Genomic DNA, 20910 nt, shown 5'->3' with positions numbered 1-20910 from the left:
ATGAGAAAGAGAAGCTCACTAAATATTGATGTCTTGGGTAGACAGCATCTTTAGACAGGTTTGTTGTTGTTGTTGTTGAGTTAGGGTCTCACGATGTTGCCATGGCTGGCCTAGAACACACTGTGAAGACCAGGCTGATCTAAGATTTACAGAGATTTGCCTGTCTCTGCCTCCCAATTACTAGGAGTAAAGGCATGCATGAGGATGCCAGGAAGATTGATCTTCATAGAAAGTGGAGCTTGAATTTCTTTGCTAAAGGTGTGGCCATTTACTGTATATTTCTCAGAACTAACAATCCAGTTTTTATAAACATTTTTTGCTTATGACTAGATTATGGACATAATTTTATTCATATTCCATGTATAGTAAGAATCCAGTCTTTGCAAGATCCTTATAGTCACAAAGGAGCTTGGTTTAAAGCTCTAATTCCTCCTGACCTCTATGTATTCATGAAAGTCTTAGGTTTTTGTTTTGTTTTTGTGTGTGTGTGGTTTTCTTGTTTGTTTGTTTGAATTTTTTTTTTTTTGGTTTTTCGAGACAGGGTTTCTCTGTGATGCTTTGGAACATGTCCTGGAACTCACTCTGTAGACCAGGCTGGCCTCGAACTCACAGAGAACCACCTGCCTCTGCCTCCCGAGTGCTGGGATTAACCACAGCCTGGCTTTCATGAAAGTCTTAGGATAACCTCTACAGCACCTCTCTTGTGGGGGACTGAGGATCAGTTTCCATATAAAGTTATAACATCCTGGTAGAGAAAACCTGTCTCGAAAAGACAAAAAAAAACCAAAAAACAAAAACAAAAACAAAAAACAAAAACAAAACAGCAACAACAACAAAAAAAAACAAAAAGGAAAAACAAAGAAAGCTACATTTGACTGTAGTGGCAGAGGCGGTTCTGGGATGCAGCAGGCTGGTGGGATGCAGAAGGCTGCCGGGCCTCGACCTGAGCAGCAGGACGGTGAGCTGCGTAATTGAAACAGCAGCAGATTCAGGTGCAACTGCTGTACTGAGGGCAATAATAATAATAATAATAATAATAATAATAATAATAATAATAGTAATAATAAAGCTTCTATGCTTCAAAGTGGAAGTCAGCATCTGTGGTAAACCCCTGGCCCTAGACCTTATGGATAAGATTCTCTTGGGGTAGTGTAACTGCCTCAGTTGCAGGGATTAATAAAAGTAAATGCATCCAGTGGTTGTACCAGTTACTTTCGTTGCTTTGAGAAAACACCAAGACCGAAAGCAGCTTATGAGTTTATTTTGCCTTTCTCTTTCAGGGAGTCCTTAATAGTGGAAGAGGCGTGGAAGCAGTTGGCAGGAACAAGAGACTGGGCGCTCACGTCTTCAGCCACACACAGAGAGAATGAAGAAAGAACCGGAAATGGAGAGAGGCCAGAAACTCTCGAAGCCTACCCCTACGGAGGCACATCCTCAAGCGAAGATTATACCTCCTAAAGGTTCTTTAAGGAGTCCAACCAGCACCACCAATGGGGACCATGTCTTCAATTAACTGTGTCTCAGTAGGACATTTCTCATTCAAACACCACAGTAGGGTGTTATGTAACCATTTCCCACCCTGAAGGCTAGTCCAACACGTGCACACAAAAGTAAATACTGTAGCCGGGCGGTGGTGGCGCACGCCTTTAATCCCAGCACTCGAGAGGCAGAAGCAGGCAGATCTCTGTGAGTTCGAGACCAGCCTGGTCTACAGAGCTAGTTCCAGGACATGTTCCAAAGCCACAGAGAAACCCTGTCTCGAAAAAACAAAAACACAAAAACAAAAACAAAAAAACAAAAAAATAAATAAATACTGTAAAAGCCGTTTTTGGAGAGACTGTCACTGAATTAAAACTAGGAAATACAGGGTCCGCCTTTTCCTTAGAGCAGGCAAAAATGTGGGTTGTAAAGGTAAAGAAGAGAGGTTTTATTCAGGCCTTGCCGCTTAGCTGTTGTGTTAACTTAGTCAGCCACTTTTTCTAACCACGTTATGTTTCAGTTTGCACGCCTGCAATGTGTGCCAATAGAATTTCATCCTAGCCTCAAGACGGTTAACATCAGAGGGCCAGGAAAAACGTGGCCACTGTTTCTTGTTTCTCTCTTCGGCGTTATATTTTCACGTCGTTAGAGGATTTCCAGAACCTTAGCTGTTGCAAATGTGACATAAAGAAAATAGCTAAAAAGGAAAAGAAGAGATGCAAGAATTGAGACCTATAGAAAGCAAGCCCTCCAGCGAACTCCCGCCGGTGTCCAGCAGGGGACGCTGCAGGCGGGAGGCGGTAGAGACGCGACCGGAAGTCAGGCTGGCGGCTACAAGACGCCTTCCGCCTCCTCCTGCTTCCGGTGGCGGTGCAGGACTGTGGTGTCTTCCCGCAGTTGGCTACCTTGTCGTTGCCATGCCGCTGGAAAACCTAGAGGAAGAGGGTCTGCCCAAGAACCCCGACCTGCGCATCGCGCAGCTGCGCTTCCTGCTCAGCCTGCCCGAGCACCGCGGGAACGCGGCGGTGCGCGAGGAGCTAATGGCAGCCGTCCGGGAAAACAGTGAGGCCCGGGAGCGCCGAGTCAGCGGCCTAGGCCGGGGCGGTCCGGGTGGCCTGGCTGGGTGTCTCCCGTTGGGGCTTTTCGGGGAACCCTGGGGAGCCCTCCTGCCGCCGAGAGGGCCCTGCCTCCGTGGTTCGCTCCTGCCACGGGACAAGCCTCAGGTGCTGGTCCCAGCAAAGGCTCCGTGGCTCTGGTCCCGACAGTGTTGCGCTCCCTGTCAAGGGACAGTTGGGGTCTGACCCTGACTGCTTTGGAACAGGAGCTGGACAGAGCAACCTGAGGATGTCCCTCCCTGCGGGCTTAGTAGAGATCGCGCCCTCACGCGGGCCTCCCCCCCTTCAACGCCTTAGCTGTGCTATCCCAGGCCCGTAGATAGTAGGCACCTGCTGGCTGACCTTTGGTGAGGTGGGACAGAGCAGGCTGACCCTGACCGTGCACGATTTATGGCTTTTAGATATGGCTCCTTATTATGAAGCCTTGTGCAAATCCCTCGACTGGCAGCTGGACGTGGATCTCCTCAGTAAAATGAAGAAGGCAAATGAAGAAGAGCTGAAACGCTTGGATGACGAGTTGGAGGATGCAGAGAAGAATCTGGGAGAGAGTGAAATTCGAGACGCGATGATGGCCAAAGCAGAGTACCTCTGTCAGATAGGTGACAAGGTCAGTAGAGACGCTCTCTCCTCTCTGGATAGGTGTCGAGGTCAGTGGAGATGTTCTCTTTTCTCTGGATAGGTGACAAGATCAGTAGAGACGCTCTCTTCTCTCTGGAGGTACAGACTGATTGATATTGGGTAATATCTCACTGCATAAATGAGCCTTTTTATTGTTGTTTCTTCGAGACAGCGTTTCTCTGTAGCTCAGGCTGTCTTGGAACTCGCTCTGTACACCAGGCTGGCCTCGAATTCTCAGAGATCTGCTTGTCTCTGCCTCCCAAGTTCTTAAAGGTTTAGGCCACCACCGCCTGGCAAACCTTTTTTGAAGGAAGGCTGGTCATGTTTACAGGCACTGAGGAGTCCGTACAAGGACAGTACATACATGATAATGTTGCAGCACCCTGTTCCTGCCCTGAACCGAAGCCAGGTGTATATTCTTGTTTCTGTGTCATTATAAGCAAGTGCACATGGAACTAGAGAGGTGGCTCGGTGGTTTAAGAGTGTGGACTGTTTTGTGGAGGATGTGAGCTCATTTCCTAGCACCCACATCAAGAGGTTCGCAACTCCAGACCCAAGGGCTCCAGAGGCACCTGCGCTCATGTGCACGTACCCCCAAACAGACACAGACACATGCACATGCTTGAAAAGAATAAAAATGAATCTCCAAAACAAGTGCACAAACAGAGGGTTTACTCATTCCCTTTATAACATGGGGCCATTGGCAGTAGCTCACTTGGTTGGGAAGCATTTACTGTACATTTTAGAAGATGGCCAGTAGGGAGCTGGAGAGATGGCTCGGGTTGAGAGCATTGGTTGCTCTCACAGACGACCCAGATTCGTAAGCATCCACAGGACAGCTTACAGCCCTCCTTAATTCCAGTTCCGGAAATCCAACACTCTCTTCTGACCTCTGCTGGTATCAACCAGGCAAGCACGTGTACAGGTATAATACAACACTCATGCACATAGATGTAAAAGATTTAGTAATATTTTCCACTCTAGGGTCTAAGACTTTAGATGTAGCCGTCTGACTTTTCTTACTCTCTACTTTGAGAGAAAAGCTCTTTTGTTTTGCAGTTACTCACATGTGTGCGTATGTCTTGTAGAGAATGGGTAGTAAACACTGTTTTTGTACTTGAGACCACAGTATGTCCCCGGAGTCCTCCTCATCCTGCCATCTGTCATTGCACTTGAGAGAACGTCTTCAACATTCTGGGTCACTGCTGCCATCCCCCGTGGAGCAGGCTGTCTGTTGTTGCAGGACACACACGTTGTTTCAGCTGCCTTTGCTTTAGCTAGAAAAGCTGTTTTTATTTTTTTTTTTTTTAAACAAATTGCTGAGGTGAAAATCATGTTCCCATGTCTCCTTGTGATTATACGCCAGTGTTGCTATAGCATACTGATTAGTGAGGTGAAATTGCTGGGACGGTGAGCATTTGTTTTCTTATGTATGGCCAGTCATTTTACATAGCTCTTGTATTGGGTTCACTCCTTAGTATTTAGATGTAGGATGACATGGTTCCGATATTTAAAAATAGTGTGAGCCGGGCGGTGGTGGCGCACGCCTTTAATCCCAGCACTCGGGAGGCAGAGGCAGGCGGACCTCTGTGAGTTTGAGACCAGCCTGGTCTACAAGAGCTAGTTCCAGGACAGGCTCCAAAACCACAGAGAAACCCTGTCTCGAAAAACCAAAATAAATAAATAAATAAATAAATAAAATAAAAATAGTGTGAGCTCTTGGATATGATTTCTTGGGCTATATTCCTAGTCTGAGTAGTCACTATTTACTGCTCCTTCAGGTTTGTTTCTTTTTGTATAAAATAGGATGTGTTTCTACCTCATGCTGACTAAAGATAGAGGCAAAGGGTTTAGAATTGCACTAGCAAGGAAGGACTTAAATTATAAGTTGTTGAATTTAAACTTTTTTTTCTTTTTTTCTTTCTCTTTTTTTTTTTTTTTGTACCTGGAAGGACAACCGTGGGTGCTGGGAACCAAACTCTTATATTTTTGGTTGTGAGCCTAGCCTTTAACGGCTGAGCCATCTCTCCAGGCCAAAACATTTGTTTTTTAAGTTTAGGACTTGGTCATTGTAAAAATCTGGAAACATAGAAGCATTGAAAGTATTGTGAGTGTGGTTTGGTTTGAAAGAGTAATCTGTGTTCTATGTGATGTGAGATTTCAGAGAGTGATCTGTGTTCTGTGTGATGTGAGATTTGAAAGTTTGGTTCAGGTCTTGAATTTCATCTAGAATATGGGTCGCATCAGGTGATTATGGTTGTGTGGTAATGCTACATTCCTTCTCTGTTGGTTCAGAGGTGTTCTCCCAAAAAGAAAGTTCAGGTTTTATATTTTGACAGTTTCTACATGTTTAATGGATGCAGTGGGTTTTCTTATTGTTTGCAAACTGATTTTTGTGATATTTGGTTTGTTGCAGATGTGTTAGTGGAGTCCCTCGAACATAGCCTCATTGTCCTTTTGGTGGACTCTCGTGCTTACCTTCATTTTTGATAGCAGATGGCATAAACTCTCCTCTATTTTAACTTTACTCTGCAAACTGGCAGTCATTGTTTCTCCCCAGATCTCCTGTTCCTAGTGAGGACTAGTACTGCAGACCCAGGGCTGGGTACTGGGTACACTGCTTTTATACATTTTATACGTTTATGGAGCATGACTAATAATAACTGAAACAAACTAGCTAGTCATGCTTTGAAAAACAAGTACAAATGTCTGATTTTATCAGTGTGTTGTAAAGAGCAGGATTATTTCAGTTCTTAGAGATGAAATTGTATATTCATGGGTTCAATGGTATTTAATCAGTGACACAAGTCTCTTCTTAAAATGATTGATAATTTATAGTGAAATTATTTTGAAGTAACAATTGTTAAAGGCAGAAGCAGTGAGGCTATGGAAACAGATATCAGTGGTTTCCATGAGTTTGTTCTCAGAGTGCAGTGTACTGGGTCTTGTCTACATTTTGTCCAGCCGAAGGAACCCCTTGGTCCTTACTTCGAGTACAGCATTGGCCCTCCCTCTCCCTGTCTTCTCACTTCATCTCTCCTTCCTGTTTTCCTGACCACTCTTGCCTGGGAAATCTGGAAAGTTGATGGCATTGCTAAATTGTGTACTTTTCCCGCTTTGGTCTTGGATTTGACAGGAGGGAGCTTTGACAGCCTTTCGCAAGACGTACGATAAGACTGTGGCCCTGGGTCACCGACTAGATATCGTGTTTTATCTCCTAAGGATCGGCCTCTTTTATATGGATAACGACCTCATCACTCGAAACACAGAAAAAGCCAAAAGGTAATTTTAACAGGGGGTATAAGCATGGAGGTTATGGGCTGCTAATAAGTTGGTAGGCCTAAGCTTACCCATTTTGTTTTGTTTATAGTTGGGAGTTTGACTTACTTACTGAAATACTTAAATTAGAAGTTTTTTTTTTTTTTTCAAGAATTAACATTATTTGTTTCTTTTGTCTTATTTGCTAGCCTAATTGAAGAAGGCGGGGACTGGGACAGGAGAAACAGGCTGAAAGTGTACCAAGGTCTGTACTGTGTGGCTATCCGTGACTTCAAGCAGGCTGCAGAGCTCTTTCTTGACACAGTTTCTACATTTACATCCTATGAGCTCATGGATTATAAGACGTTTGTGACTTACACCGTTTACGTCAGTATGATTGCCTTAGAAAGACCAGATCTTAGGGAAAAGGTAAAGAAAGAAACCATAATACCCTTTTAAAAATTGTTTCATGATTTCCTAATTTAAAAACACAGAAATGATTAAAATGTGTTTATTGTTTTTTGTTTTTGCTTTTTTTCATACCTAGGTCATTAAAGGAGCAGAGATTCTTGAAGTGCTGCACAGCCTCCCGGCAGTCCGGCAGTACCTGTTTGCTCTCTATGAGTGCCGCTATTCGGTTTTCTTCCAGTCATTAGGTAAGGATTGGTGATCTGTCTTCATCTGCTGGTCCTATGGATAAATAAACAAAACTGGGTTTTTCACATGTGAGAGATACAGGGTCTTTGATAGCTGCAGGTCTTCACTCGTTATCTGCCTGTTTTGCTTAGTGGAATGTCAGCAACCTTGATGTGTTTTTGTCTGTCTCCATATGTAAGAATGATTGTGTGTGTCATGCACATGTATGCCAAGGTGCAATGTGAAGGTCAGAGGACAGTTTTAGAGTTTCCTTCCCTTCCACCACGTGGGCCCTGGGGATTGTCGATGTCTTTACTGCTCTGCTAGCTCGGTCTGAGTTTTGCTTTTGTTTGTTTTTTTATTTTTCAAGACGGGGTTTCTCTTGTAGCTTTGGAGTCTATCCTGGAACTAGCTCTTGTAGACCAGGCTGGTTTCAAACTCATAGAGATCCTCCTGCCTCTGCCTCCTGAGTGCTGGGATTAAAGGCATGCGCCACCACTGCCCGGCTGAGTTTTGTATTTTTAAAGCGGTGTTTAAAATAATAGAAAAAGAATATATGACAAAGAGCTGTGTGGTTAGCAAAGCCTAAACTGTTTGTTGTCTGACCCTGTGACCTGGAAGTTTGTCTGACCTGACTGTACTCTTGAGGAACAGAGCGAATGTGTGCAGATGGTTTACTCTTGGGTCTGTGGTGAAGATGTAGGAAATTCTGAATCTCTTGAGACTGAGATTAATCATCACTCCGTTCAAGGATTTTTTAAAAAAAAAATTTATTTATTATGTATACAATATTCTTTTTGCATGTATGCCTGAAGGCCAGAAGAGGGCATCAGACCTCATTACAGATGGTTGTGAGCCACTGTGTGGTTGCTGGAAATTGAACTCAGAACCTTTGGAAGAGCAGGCAATGCTCTTAAACCGCTGAGCCATCTCTCCAGCCCAAAGTTGTTTTTTTTTTTTTTTTTGTAATAATGTAATAGCTAGGTCTGTGGATTGAAAACATAATCTGCATACAATTCTTGTGTTCTTTAACAACTAATTTACAGAGTCCTGTGTACACCAGTGTGCTTCTTTGGGTGACTGAACTCTTTCTTGGCTGTTTGGTTTACTACTGATGGCTAAATTACTAAGATAATAAAGGCAACCTCCTCTGGTTGGAGCTGATTATTGACAATTGCTGCTGCTGTTTTGTAAAAAGTGTATTTTTCTTTTTTTTTTAAATTAATTTATTTATTAAAGATTTCTGCCTCCTCCCCGCTGCCACCTCCCATTTCCCTCCCCATCCCCCGATCAAGTCCCCCTCCCTCATCAGCTCAAAGAGCAATCAGGGTTCCCTGACCTGTGGGAAGTCTAAGGACCACCCACCTCCATCCAGGTCTAGTAAGGTGAGCATCCAAACTGCCTAGGCTCCCCCAAAGCCAGTACGTGCAGTAGGATCAAAAACCCATTGCCATTGTTCTTGAGTTCTCAGTAGTCCTCATTGTCTGCTATGTTCAGCAAGTCCGGTTTTATCCCATGCTTTTTCAGACCCGGGCCAGCTGGCCTTGGTGAGTTCCCTATAGAACATCCCCATTGTCTCAGTGTGTGGGTGCACCCCTCGCGGTCCTGAGTTCCTTGCTTGTGCTCTCTCTCCTTCTGCTCCTGATTTGGACCTTGAGATTTCAGTCCGGTGCTCCAATGTGGGTCTCTGTCTCTGTCTCCTTTCATCACCTGATGAGGGTTAATATTCAGGAGGATACGTATATGTTTGTCTTTGGATTCACCTTCTTATTTAGCTTCTCTAGGATCGCGAATTATAGGCTCAATGACGTTTTTTTATGGCTAGAAACAAAATATGAGTGAGTACATCCCATGTTCCTCTTTTTGGGTCTGGCTTACCTCACTCAGGATTAGCGATCAAGGAAATGCAAATCAAGACAACTTTAAGATACCATCTTACACCTGTCAGAATGGCTAAAATCAAAAATACCAATGATGGCCTTTGCTGGAGAGGTTGTGGAGAAAGAGGTACACTCATCCATTGCTGGTGGGAATGCAAACTTGGGCAACCACTCTGGAAAGCAGTGTGGCGGTTTCTCAGGAAATTCGGGATCAACCTACCCCTGGACCCAGCAATACCACTCTTGGGAATATACCCAAGAGAGGCCCTATCATACAACAAAAGTATATGCTCAACTATGTTCATAGCAGCATTGTTTGTAATAGCCAGAACCTGGAAACAACCTAGATGCCCTTCAATGAAAGAATGGATGAAGAAAGTATGGAATATATACATATTAGAGTACTAAAAAACAAGGACTTCTTGAATTTTGCATGCAAATGGATGGAAATAGAAAAGTGTATTTTTCTAGTGAAATGAAATTGATGAATTTGATAGTTTTTGGATGTACGGGCTTCCACCTTTCCCACTCCATTCTTACCCTGAAATGGGAAATGGAGTTCTCCAGGAATGCGCTGTTGAAATCACAGTTGTGACTCCGAGCATGGACCAAGTGCAGTGCTCAACCAAATGGAGCTCCTTAGAGGTTCTTGTTGTTGAAGGGCTTTTGGGGTCTACCCTGTGTCTACTGATAGAAGATCTCTAAGGTCTCAACTTAGCCCTGTAAAGTAATCTTGCTTTGAACATGCAGGTAGCTGAGCTGTCGCACCCAGTTCCTTAGGTGGTTGGGATCTGAGAGATGGAGTATTAATACACTTTGGCCCCTCTGCCCCTAGAAAATCTGAGCCAATTTCTGTGCACATCACCTGTACTTCTCTCTCTTACAGTATTTTGAAAGAACACATGTCCACATTTTAGAAGACTAAAGGAGTGTGTACACGTCTTCGTGGCCTGCTCCCTCTCTCCCTTCTCACTGGATGTAGGACAGACTTCATTTTTCAGTTTTGTTCACTTGGTTCCAGACGAACAGAACTTTGTTTTCTTTGGCTTCCTTTCAGTGACTAACTGCTTTTGGTGGCCCCTGCCTTGTCTCTGTTGTCTTTTAGGAACTTTATCTGGATCTGTGCTCTGCAGATTCCTGTTTGTAGTCCTGACCCCTCCTTGATAGCTTTGCTTGTCTGATGGCACATCTACATGAATAGAGTCACTGCATGTTCGAACCTCATTCTTCACCTCTAAAGAAATAACTGCCAAAAAGACTGCAGCCAAAATTACTGCTTTTCCTGGGATTTTCAGCTTGTTTACACCGAATCCCCTTGTTCATCTTGTCTCTACCCTCTTACACTTCTGCAGCTTTTTCTTATTCGTCCTGCCTTGGCACTAGTGCTTACTAACACTGCTGTCTAGTAGCAATTTCTGTGAAGTTTCTCTGAGTTCTTTGCTATCTATTGCCCCGGCCGAGGGCTTTGTAACCATGTGGCTACTGCCATTTTCTGTATATGACTTACTAATTTTGTATCATGTTTTAGGATCTAGAGCAGAAGAATTTAGTAAGATGATTTATATTCCTATGGATTGCCCATTAATATCTCATGTACACTTTGGTCTTCAATTTTGTTATCAATTTACTGCTACGTAAGCCTTGTAGTTTATAATTTGTCCTCGGGCTGGAGAGATGGCTCAGTGGTTAAGAACACTGACTCCTCTTCCAGAGGACTCAGGTTCAGTTCCTAGCACCCACATGATGGCTCACAACTGTCTGCAACCCCAGTTACAGAAAACCCAGCAAACATACATAGAATAAAAAAATAAATTATTATAATTTGTCCTCAAACTTTACATTTCTGATAATAGGTTTTATTACTCTCTATTGCTTGTTTTGTGGTGTTGTAAAAATGTCGTTTTGGTTCTTGTCTCTCATCTATCACTATCCCTTCTTTAATTATAAATGAAACTACTCAATTTTGATTCAGTACATGAAAAGTTCCGCAATGGAACACTTTTATGCTGTAATCTGGGTGTAGTTCCAGTAGGTCTGTCTTTGCTGCTGCCATTGTTGGACGGTGAAGAACAGTGATCGATACTGGACTCAAAGCTGCTGGACGCCAGTTCCTTAGGTGAGAGGAAGAATTGTAATTTGTCATCTTATTTATTGTAGCTATCGTGGAGCAGGAAATGAAAAAGGATTGGCTTTTTGCACCACATTACCGATACTACGTGAGAGAAATGAGAATTCATGCGTACAGCCAGCTGCTGGAATCATATAGGTCATTAACCCTTGGCTATATGGCAGAAGCGTTTGGCGTGGGTGTGGAATTCATTGACCAGTAAGTTTAACAAATTTATGCATAAAAACTGCCTTTTAATGTGGTTTTCTACATTTTTTAAATTTACATTGCTTCCCTCAGTTTTACGAAGGAAAACAAAGCAAAGACTTTTTCTGAAGTATGGTTTTAACTTCTGCCCATGTGTGACTTCCTTGGGATACAGTTCCCAGGGAGATGAGAAAGCACAAAGCGTGGGAAGTGCTTTGCTCAAGTCAGTTCACCAGTTCCCCAGGGCTGCAGAGGAGCGCTCTGCACTGCTCACAGTGCTGCCCAGACCTTCTTTTATATATTGTATTTAATGCCATTTCCTATGATACTGTTGGAGTTAGGTCGATGTCAGAATGTGGGACCAGAATCACTGATTGATCAGATTCTTAATTAATGCACTGTAACAAACCTCAGAACAAGACAGCAGTACAGATAGCACAGTTGGGAAGTGCGTCAGATATGGCATGCCTGAAGAGGTAAAGTGTGCTGTGACTCAGAAATGTCAGACATGTGAAGATCTCCACATGTAGAAAAGGAAAAAGCAGGAACAGCTTAAAGATGGGAGCAAGTTGTAGCATAGCTAAGGTGTAGCAGTTGACTGTTGTCTTAGAGTTTAAGACCTGTGTGGTAGGGGACGCCATTGCGGTCCATGGTGGAAAGTGGTGTGCTTTGCATTTAAACCTGACTGTTCTCTTGTGTTGTATATATTTTTAAATTATAGTTTATTATAAAACCTAAAGGAATTCTAAATTGTACAGTGAATTTTGTATTACACTTTCTGAAGACATAATAACTTCCAGGCAAGTTTCAGACATCAACAGATGTTCGTAGGATCTGGCTCCTACTTGTCTAGGGGCTTGCTTGTCTTCACTGAGATGTATAGACCCCTAAGTCACTCAGCCCCTGTTGAGAGGTTCACTCATTAGCTTTCCAAATGACCCTTACAAGCATAGATGGGCAGTATCCACATTTTGCTTTTTTACTTCTGAATTATCCTGCTCTCAAGTCTAGGCTGGTCACCAACGCAGGCTGTGTTGGCTGGGTTTCTTGTGGGCTGGCGGGAGGAGTGGCTTGGGAGAGACTCATGAGCACAGGGACGAGACCTGCTTTCTGGTTCTGTAGCCCTGGCTAGCTACGGACTCATGAAAGCAATCCTCCTGCTGCAGCATCCTGAAAGCTGACGTTCCAGTTGCTCCCCCTTTAGCCTTAAAGTCTGCACTAGAATAAGGGACAGTGTGAGACTCAACACAGCAGCTCACAGGTGATTCACCGAAGCGACTGCGCCATAAGAGTGTGTAGTTCTCTGTCAATTGTGCTGAGAAATGGAGTCAAAGCAGGGTTTGTTGTTGTTTTTTTCCCATTTGTGTTCTCAGACAGCATAAGCAGGAGCGGAAGAAACTAGATAGTGTTTGGAAGGAATAAGCTGTTTTTCCAGTACAGGCGGCTGTTGCATTTGGGGTCAGGGTTTGTTGGTTCTAGCAGTTTATTCCTGCCCGGTTTCCTCTGAGCACTGTACCTGTGGTATTTTATGTGTATGTGGTAGCTGAAGCTTGAGGAGAATGAGATCTCACCTCTAAGACAGAATTCATTTCTTTTGATTGTTCTCTGAAACTAATGGTGGATTGTTTTCCTTTTTCTGAATCAGGGAACTGTCCAGGTTTATTGCTGCTGGAAGGCTACACTGCAAAATCGATAAAGTCAACGAAATAGTAGAAACCAACAGGTATTCCTATTATCCCATCATCTGTTATTGCTGATAATAGGGTAGTTTAAGTGCCTGTGTACGCAAGTAGGTCAGCTCTTGTTTGGACTCACGTGGCTGCTAAATAATTTATTGTTTTCCTTAACTTTATAGACCTGATAGCAAGAACTGGCAGTACCAAGAAACCATCAAGAAAGGAGACTTGCTGCTAAACAGGGTTCAGAAATTGTCCAGAGTAATTAACATGTAAAACTATTTAAAAATGTATTCTTACAGATGTTACTTGAAGCTTTCTTTCATAAATTTCTTCACTGTGTGCCCACTTCAATAGCATCAAATAAATACGCCATTGTTTCTTTATGTTGGATTTCTTTTCTTAAACATAAATGTCTTTATGGGTCCACCAATGCCAACTGAATTATTAATGAAAAATGTTTTTCAGCTTTTGCCTATCCGTGTGGTCCACAGTATAAAGGCTGTAGTCAGGTTTACTCACTGCAGCTCCGCCTTATTAGTAAATTAGGGAGGTGGCACAAGATGATCATCTCTTGATGCGAAATCTCTTAGTTTTAGATGCTCTTAACCACAACTCAACAGTGATTCCTACTTTAGATAAAATATAAAAACTTTTCTTGGCACAATCTTGTTTTAAAGAGTGTTGTCCCTCTCTAGGAAGCTGGCATGAACTAGACTCTAGAATATGACTTACCTGAACAGATGCTGTGGAAATATTAGCCACAATGAATCTTTTTTTTTTTTAACTAGGAGCACAGTGATCATAAGGTAATCAAAATTCTGCCTTCTATGCTAGGGGCTTAGTGCTTTGGAGAGAGATGCAGAATATAAAAGGGATCTAGGTTGTGAAGGGAACTCTATTCTGTGAGCTACATGAGTATAAGATCATGCAAATTGGTGCCTAAGGGGAGTAGGGGAGACAATGGGGACACTTTGAACAAAGGATGACCAGGTTGGACTTAAAGTGTTTTGCTCTGTCATGGTACATTCAGTTGGAATGCTCAACCAGGTAGAGGCAACAAGATTTGCTAAGAGTTAGGCAAGAAAACGGTCAAAAGAAGATCCCCTAAGTTAAAGAAGAACATTATCCTAGAGTATTGATGGAGGCAAATTATGTTTTTATTTTTAAAATTATTTATTATGTATATAGTATTCTGCCTGCATGAATGCCTTCAGGCCAGAAGAGGACACCCAATCTCATTACAAATGGTTGTGAGGCACCATGTGGTTGCTGGGAATTGAACTCAGGACCTCTGGAAGAGCAGCCTGTGCTCTTAACCTCTGAACTATTTCTCCAGTCCCTTTGTTTGGCTTTTCGAGACAGGGTTTCTCTGGGTAACAGCCCTGGAAGAGCTGTCCTGGAACTAGCTCTTATAGACCAGGCTGGCCTTGAACTCAAAGAGATCCGCCTACCTCTGCCTCCTGAGAGTGCTGGGATTAAAGGTGTGTGCCACCACCGCCCAACCAAATTATGAGTTTTGCTATAGAAGGCAAGGGAGGAAGAAGGAGAGAAAGAGGTTTCTGGTGCTTTAAGAACACATCGATTCACAGAAATGACCTATTAATGTATTAATGAAAACACATAATCTCACCTACTGAAAAGTAATAAAATTCAGCATTTCTCCATTTAAAATTCTGCATGAATTAATGGGATGGGAAATCAGAGACACACACTGTAAACAAGATTCTCCACGCCAAAATATTATGCACTTCAATAGTATGCACTTCAAAATCAGGACCATGTAGTCACGGTATGAAGTAGGGTAACATTATGGCCACACTTGGACTTGAAATGACTTCTTTTTCCTTCGAGACAGGGTTTCTCTGTGGCTTTGGTGACAGCCCTGGAACTAGCTCTTGCAGACCAGGCTAGCCTTGAACTCAGAGATCCGCCTGCCTCTGCCTCCCAAGTGCTGGGATTAAAGGCGTGTGCCACCATTGCCCAGCTAAAATGAGTTTCTTGGAGGTGCTTTGTGGTGGACGGGAAGGAGGCTTGTTGAATATGCCTCAAGTATTTAAAAATACAGAGCTAAGGATTTATAAAAGTGCTTATCATGATAACCTGATAATAAAATGCTTATTAACCTTTTGGTCAAGGTTAAGTATACAATCTATTTTAGTAATAAAAGAATTGAGTACAGCCTAAGAACGTAGCATGTTTCTCAGCCCTAAATGGAATGTCTCTAATAATTCCCTCACTCAGGGAACTCCTTTAGGAGAGCAGGGGGAGTGTAGGAGCCAAAGGGATGGAGGCCCTCAGGATGAACACAGTGAAAGCTGGGGAGTGCAGGAGCCAAAGGGATGGAGGCCTCAGGATGAACACAGTGAAAGCTGGTGAAGTCGGACACCTGGCATGCTCATGGTCTGCACAGGTTTGCATCAGGTCCTCTGCACACACTGTTGTCCCCAGTTCAGTGTTTTTATGGAGTTTGTGAGAGTGTGAACAAGTGGGTCTCTGGTTCTCGTGCCTTCTATTAGGCTTTTTCCTTTTGTTTTGTCTAATTCTGATGTGGGTGTTTCTGTTATAGCTTACAATGGATCCAGGGAGGAGGGAATTGGAAGAGTAAGGGTAAGAAAAACCCTAATCAAGATACATTATATGAGGGGGAAAAAAATCTATATTCAATAACAGGAGAAAGAGAATTCATCATGTTCTTTCAAATTAGTATTCTGTTTATTGGCTCAAAATAAAACCCTGGAATTAAAAATCACCTTTTTTCAACTTGCACTTGAAATTGACTTGGCCTGTTGTGATCACAACTATGGCTTTCAAGGATAGAGAGAGCCCTGCCCACATTCTTCCTTGCTTAACGTGTGCTCAGTGTTAACTTTTACCCAATAGTAACAATCCTACCTTCAAGCCGGGCAATGGTGGCGCACGCCTTTAATCCCAGTGCTCGGGAGGCAGAGGCAGGCGGATCTCTGTGAGTTTGAGACCAGCCTGGTCTACAGAGCTAGTTCCAGGACAGGCTCCAAAGCCACAGAGAAACCCTGTCTTGAAAAACCAAAACCAAAACCAAAACAAACCAATCCAACCTTCAGGGGAAGAGATCTGTCCATTGAGAAAGAAACCCAGGTACGAAAGTAGAAGTGCTTTAAAATTATCCTGAGAACAATGTAAGAACGGTTCGCTGTAAATAACTCAGCATTGTGATTATTTGCTTCACAATTTGCATATGATTTATAATACAAGATTGGAGGCTCTGTTATATAAAGATTAATTACAAATTCCAATTGTCAGCTTTGAGCTGAAAGGAAAATCAGAATTCAACATCTTTAAAAATTTTTATTTACATGTATGTGTGTCTGCGTTATGAGTGTGTGTCTGTGTGATTGTCTGTGTGATGAATGTGTGTCTGCGTGATGAGTGTGTGTCTGCGTGATGAATGTGTGTCAGCGTGATGAGTGTGTGCGTGATGAGTGTGTGTCTGTGATGAATGTGTGTCTGCGTGATGAGTGTGTGTCTGCGTGATGAGTGTGTGTCTGCGTGATGAGTGTGTGTATGATGAGTGTGTGTCTGTGATGAATGTGTGTCTGCGCGATGAGTGTGTGCGTGATGAGTGTGTGTCTGTGATGAGTGTGTGTCTGCGTGATGAATGTGTGTCAGCGTGATGAGTGTGTGCGTGATGATTGTGTGTATGATGAGTGTGTGTCTGTGATGAGTGTGTGTCTGCGTGATGAGTGTGTGTCTGTGTGATGAGTGTGTGTATGATGAGTGTGTGTCTGTGTGATGAATGTGTGTCTGTGTGATGAGTGTGTGTATGATGAGTGTGTGTCTGTGATGAGTGTGTGTCTGCGTGATGAGTGTGTGTCTGTGTGATGAGTGTGTGTCTGTGTGATGAGTGTGTGTCTGTGTGATGAATGTGTGTCTGTGTGATGAGTGTGTGTCTGTGATGAATGTGTGTCTGCGTGATGAGTGTGTGTATGATGAGTGTGTGTCTGTGATGAGTGTGTGTATGATGAGTGTGTGTCTGTGATGAGTGTGTGTCTGCGTGATGAGTGTGTGTCTGTGTGATGAGTGTGTGTATGATGAGTGTGTGTCTGTGTGATGAGTGTGTGTCTGTGATGAATGTGTGTCTGCGTGATGAGTGTCTGTGTGATGAATGTGTGTGTGATGAGTGTGTGTCTGTGTGATGAGTGTGTGTGTGATGAATGTTTGCGTGATGAGTGTGTGTCTGTGATGAGTGTGTGTATAATGAGTGTGTCTGTGTGATGAGTGTCTGTGTGATGAGTGTGTGTCTGTGATGAATGTATGTCTGTATGATGAATGTTTGTCTGCGTGATGAGTGTGTATCTGTGTGATGAGTGTGTGTCTGCGTGATAAGTGTGTGTGTGATGAATGTGTGTCTGTGTGATGAATGTTTGCGTGATGAGTGTGTGTCTGTGTGATGAGTGTGTGTCTGTGATGAATGTGTGTCTGTGTGATGAGTGTGTGTCTGTGTGATGAATGTTTGTCTGTGTGATGAGTGTGTGTCTGTGTGATGAGTGTGTCTGTGATGAATGTGTGTCTGTGTGATGAGTGTGTGTCTGTGTGATGAATGTTTGTCTGTGTGATGAGTGTGTGTCTGTGTGATGAGTGTGTCTGTGATGAATGTGTCTGTGTGATGAATGTTTGTCTGCGTGATGAGTGTGTCTGTGTGATGAGTGTGTGTCTGTAATGAATGTGTGTCTGTGTGATGAATGTCTGCGTGATGAGTGTGTGTCTGTGTGATGAGTGTGTGTGATGAATGTGTATCTGTGTGATGAATGTTTGTCTGTGTGATGAGTGTGTGTCTGTGTGATGAGTGTGTCTGTGTAATGAGTGTGTGTCTGTGTGATGAGTGTATGCCACATGTGGGTTGTCCTCAAGAAGCCGGGAATTGTTGGAGTCACCTGGAATTGGGGGTACAGGAAGTCTACGTTCTGGGAACTGAACTGGGGTCCTCTGAAGAGTGGCAATGCTCTTAACCCTGGCAGTGCTATTTCTAGCTCCCAGCATCTCTGAAATACGGCTATAAGACATAGGAGAAGAACCAGCTCTACGGCACAGCTCCCTTTAGTGCCAGCTCTAGGCCCAGCTCCCCGTGTCCTGGCAGTCTGTATATACCCAGGGAAATCACGGGGTTCTGTTTTGTCACCTATAGAAAGCGGCTATAATCGTGTTCCTCATTAGCTTTACTTTATGCTAAAGCCTCAAAGTCAGATACATGTAGAAACATGCTTCTGTGAAAGACGCTAACAGGCCACTATGCTGGCATGTTTCTGAACTGAGTCATCTGGACCAGCGTCATGAGACTGACCAAGTTTCAGACTTCAAGTTTGCAGCAAATGTAAACTTGTTATTAAGGTCAGACTTCACAGACTAGTCATTTCTAGCTTTGATAGTCTGTCTTTTGGTCTTGATTTTAAAACATGCCACCACTGATGGGCATTTCCTAGCTCATGTCCCTGTGGAACACTAACTGAGAAGGCAAGGGAGGCTTCCTCCGGGTGCCACCAAGTAGCACTGGCCCCTAAGATACACCCTAAGAAAAAATGTGTGGCCACCATCTAAACACTGGTGTTTTCAAGCAACCATGCCTAGTTGCACTAAGTCTGGATGCACCACTGTTGCCTGTATTCCTTATGCCCAGATTCTATGCAACATGATGGCCCGTTCTGGCAGATGAGTTTGATTGCAATGTCCTGCACTACAAATTCAGCCGCCTGTATCAGAAACATTGAGCCACATAATTCTTTTTTTTCTTTTTTTGGTTTTTCGAGACAGGGTTTCTCTGTGGTTTTGGAGCCTGTCCTGGAACTAGCTCTTGTAGACCAGGCTGGTCTCAAAGTCACGAAGATCCGCCTGCCTCTGCCTCCTGAGTGCTGGGATTAAAGGCGTGCGCCACCACTGCCCGGCAAGCCACATAATTCTTAACTCACTTATGGTGACTTTAATTTATAGAGCTCGCTTTTTCTGACTTAGTTAAGGGTCCTTCAAAAAGTAGAAAAGGAGGAAAAGCAAAGCACATAAATTGGTACAGACCTGAAACAATGTATTTTCTAATTCTAGTCAATGTTGAATATGTGGCATATATATTAAAGCATGGTTTTTAAAAGCAAAATAATACACCACACACAATAATAGCCTGTTTTACTCAGGCACATTTACACGCCCATGATAGACGACAACCCCACTTCTATTTTACACTCACGTCAGACAGCAGGCACCTGAGCATTAATCTGAATTTCTTATTGGCAACTTCATTCTGTCATGCATTGCCTTCTCTGTACTAGGTTGCTTATCAATTGGTAGGTTTGGCCAATCTAGAAATCTGGTGAATGTAACTAGACTTCAAGGTCTCTGGAAGGTTTCCAGAATTACCTCTCCTGCCTTTGGCAGTTTAGAGACCCAGCAGTGCTTCCCTGCAGCAGCCTTTGAATTCAGACTGGCCCCAGGAGGAGTCCATCCAGTCCTTCCTGTGCCACCTCCTCCATTTTCTCTCAGTAGTTACTGGAGGGGACTGAAGCGATGGATATTTTTAAGTCAAAGTGTTAATAGTGTTTGAGTCTCCTCCTCTTGAAAAATTATACTTTGATGGGAACCATGAGACTAAGAGATTCTTTAAGTGTCCATTTTGGTCCATGAGCTTTGGCTATATAATGAGGGTAACAAGGACACTAGCTTTATAAGATCAAAGTCTTAAACTGCTTACAGCAACAAGATCATCAAAACCTTAGAAGAAAGAGACTGGAAAGAATAAAGGTTTTTGTTGTTATTTTTGTTGTTGTTACTTTGTGTGTGTGAGAGAGCACATGTATGCAGCATGCTGTGGTGCGTGTGCGGTTAGTAGGTAACCTGGAGGAGTCTTATTTACGATGTGTATTATGGGGATCAAAGGTCTTCACGTTTGGCAGCAAGTGTCTGTACCTACTAAGCCACCTTGCTGCCCTAGGGACAGTCTTTGATTAGGAATTGGGAAGAGTAAACACATGTGACTAAGAGCCCTACAATACAGGAAATAGGGAAGTCAGTCCAGGATGCCCTTGACTAAGTGGCTAGATGCACAGACCCAGGAAGTATCTCTCGGGCTTTAGTGGTTACCTCTAAGTCAGTGTGAACATGCTCCTTACGTTCCTGAGGACAAAGGCAGTGGGAACTCTGTCAGCACCTCCTGTCCAGCAAATTTCATAAATAATCTCCCACAATTTTCACACCTTTGTTCTGTTAGCTCCTTGGCAGGATGCATTTCTGCCAGTGAAGTCCCATGTGCCAAAACCCCAAAGCTGCTATCTGATCCTCAAGACCGTTTCTGGACACACAGTGAAAGGAGTGACATCTACCACTCCATCAACTAACCAACCAGAGGAGTAACTGATAGCTCACAAGGCAGAGAGGGGTGGGCCCAGTTTGGCTAGTTCGTGTTTTCAAATGAGTTGCTTCCTTTATTTTAAGCAACAACAAAAAAATTTAGGAATACTTTCTATCTATACAATTATGTAGTCATGAATAAAACTAAAGTGGCCTTGTAGGCTGTATCAAAGAAGAGACGACATGAGTTCCAGATTTAAAAGCTTCCTCGCAGTAAAAACCTAACAAACTCAGCTACATGCATCAGATTCATAATGAGCAGATCGAAGCACTGTTTCCGTATGCCTGACGTCTGCATTTCTTTCCCATCTCCTTCGGGATGCTGCTCATCCGAGGGGAAGCTTTCTGCCCAAGAAGGGGACACTGAGGTCTCTGGAGGATTCAGCCTGCACTGGAGAAAGGCTGAAGTAAAGGATGTGTGATGTAAAGCTTGGGAGAGGTGCTACAGTGGGGCTTAGTACCACAAGGATGCAGCCAACCTCGATTGACAAGTCCTAATTTTATTGCCCATTTAATGACATGTTTGTTCAACAAACTTAATTTCTCATAAAGCAAAGCACAAC

At 43.3% G+C, this 20910-nt stretch overlaps 1 protein-coding gene across 1 annotated transcript; it reads left to right on the top strand.

Annotated features, from left to right (window-relative positions):
• The first annotated feature begins 2322 nt into the window (after window positions 1-2322).
• On the top strand, window positions 2323-13362 carry Psmd6 (proteasome 26S subunit, non-ATPase 6). Its single transcript, XM_075988611.1, has 8 exons — window positions 2323-2541; window positions 2996-3201; window positions 6349-6494; window positions 6680-6899; window positions 7018-7126; window positions 11144-11312; window positions 12946-13023; window positions 13156-13362. Exons 1-8 carry the CDS (start codon window positions 2397-2399, stop codon window positions 13250-13252), a joined length of 1170 nt encoding a protein of 389 aa, XP_075844726.1. The 5' UTR covers window positions 2323-2396; the 3' UTR covers window positions 13253-13362.
• Window positions 13363-20910: the final 7548 nt, after the last annotated feature.

The sequence above is a fragment of the Microtus pennsylvanicus genome, chromosome 10 (assembly GCF_037038515.1).
Source record: "Microtus pennsylvanicus isolate mMicPen1 chromosome 10, mMicPen1.hap1, whole genome shotgun sequence".
NCBI lineage: Eukaryota > Metazoa > Chordata > Mammalia > Rodentia > Cricetidae > Microtus > Microtus pennsylvanicus.
The sequence above is the reverse complement of the archived record's forward strand: the minus strand, read 5'-3'. Positions and strand labels throughout refer to the sequence as shown.

Coding starts and splice junctions, on each gene's coding strand:
- Psmd6 (XM_075988611.1), top strand. CDS start 2,397: ATGCCGCTGGAAAACCTAGAGGAAGAGGGTCTGCCCAAGAACCCCGAC. Junction 6,900..7,017: donor GACCAGATCTTAGGGAAAAG/GTAAAGAAAGAA, acceptor TTTCATACCTAG/GTCATTAAAGGAGCAGAGAT. Junction 7,127..11,143: donor GGTTTTCTTCCAGTCATTAG/GTAAGGATTGGT, acceptor TATTTATTGTAG/CTATCGTGGAGCAGGAAATG.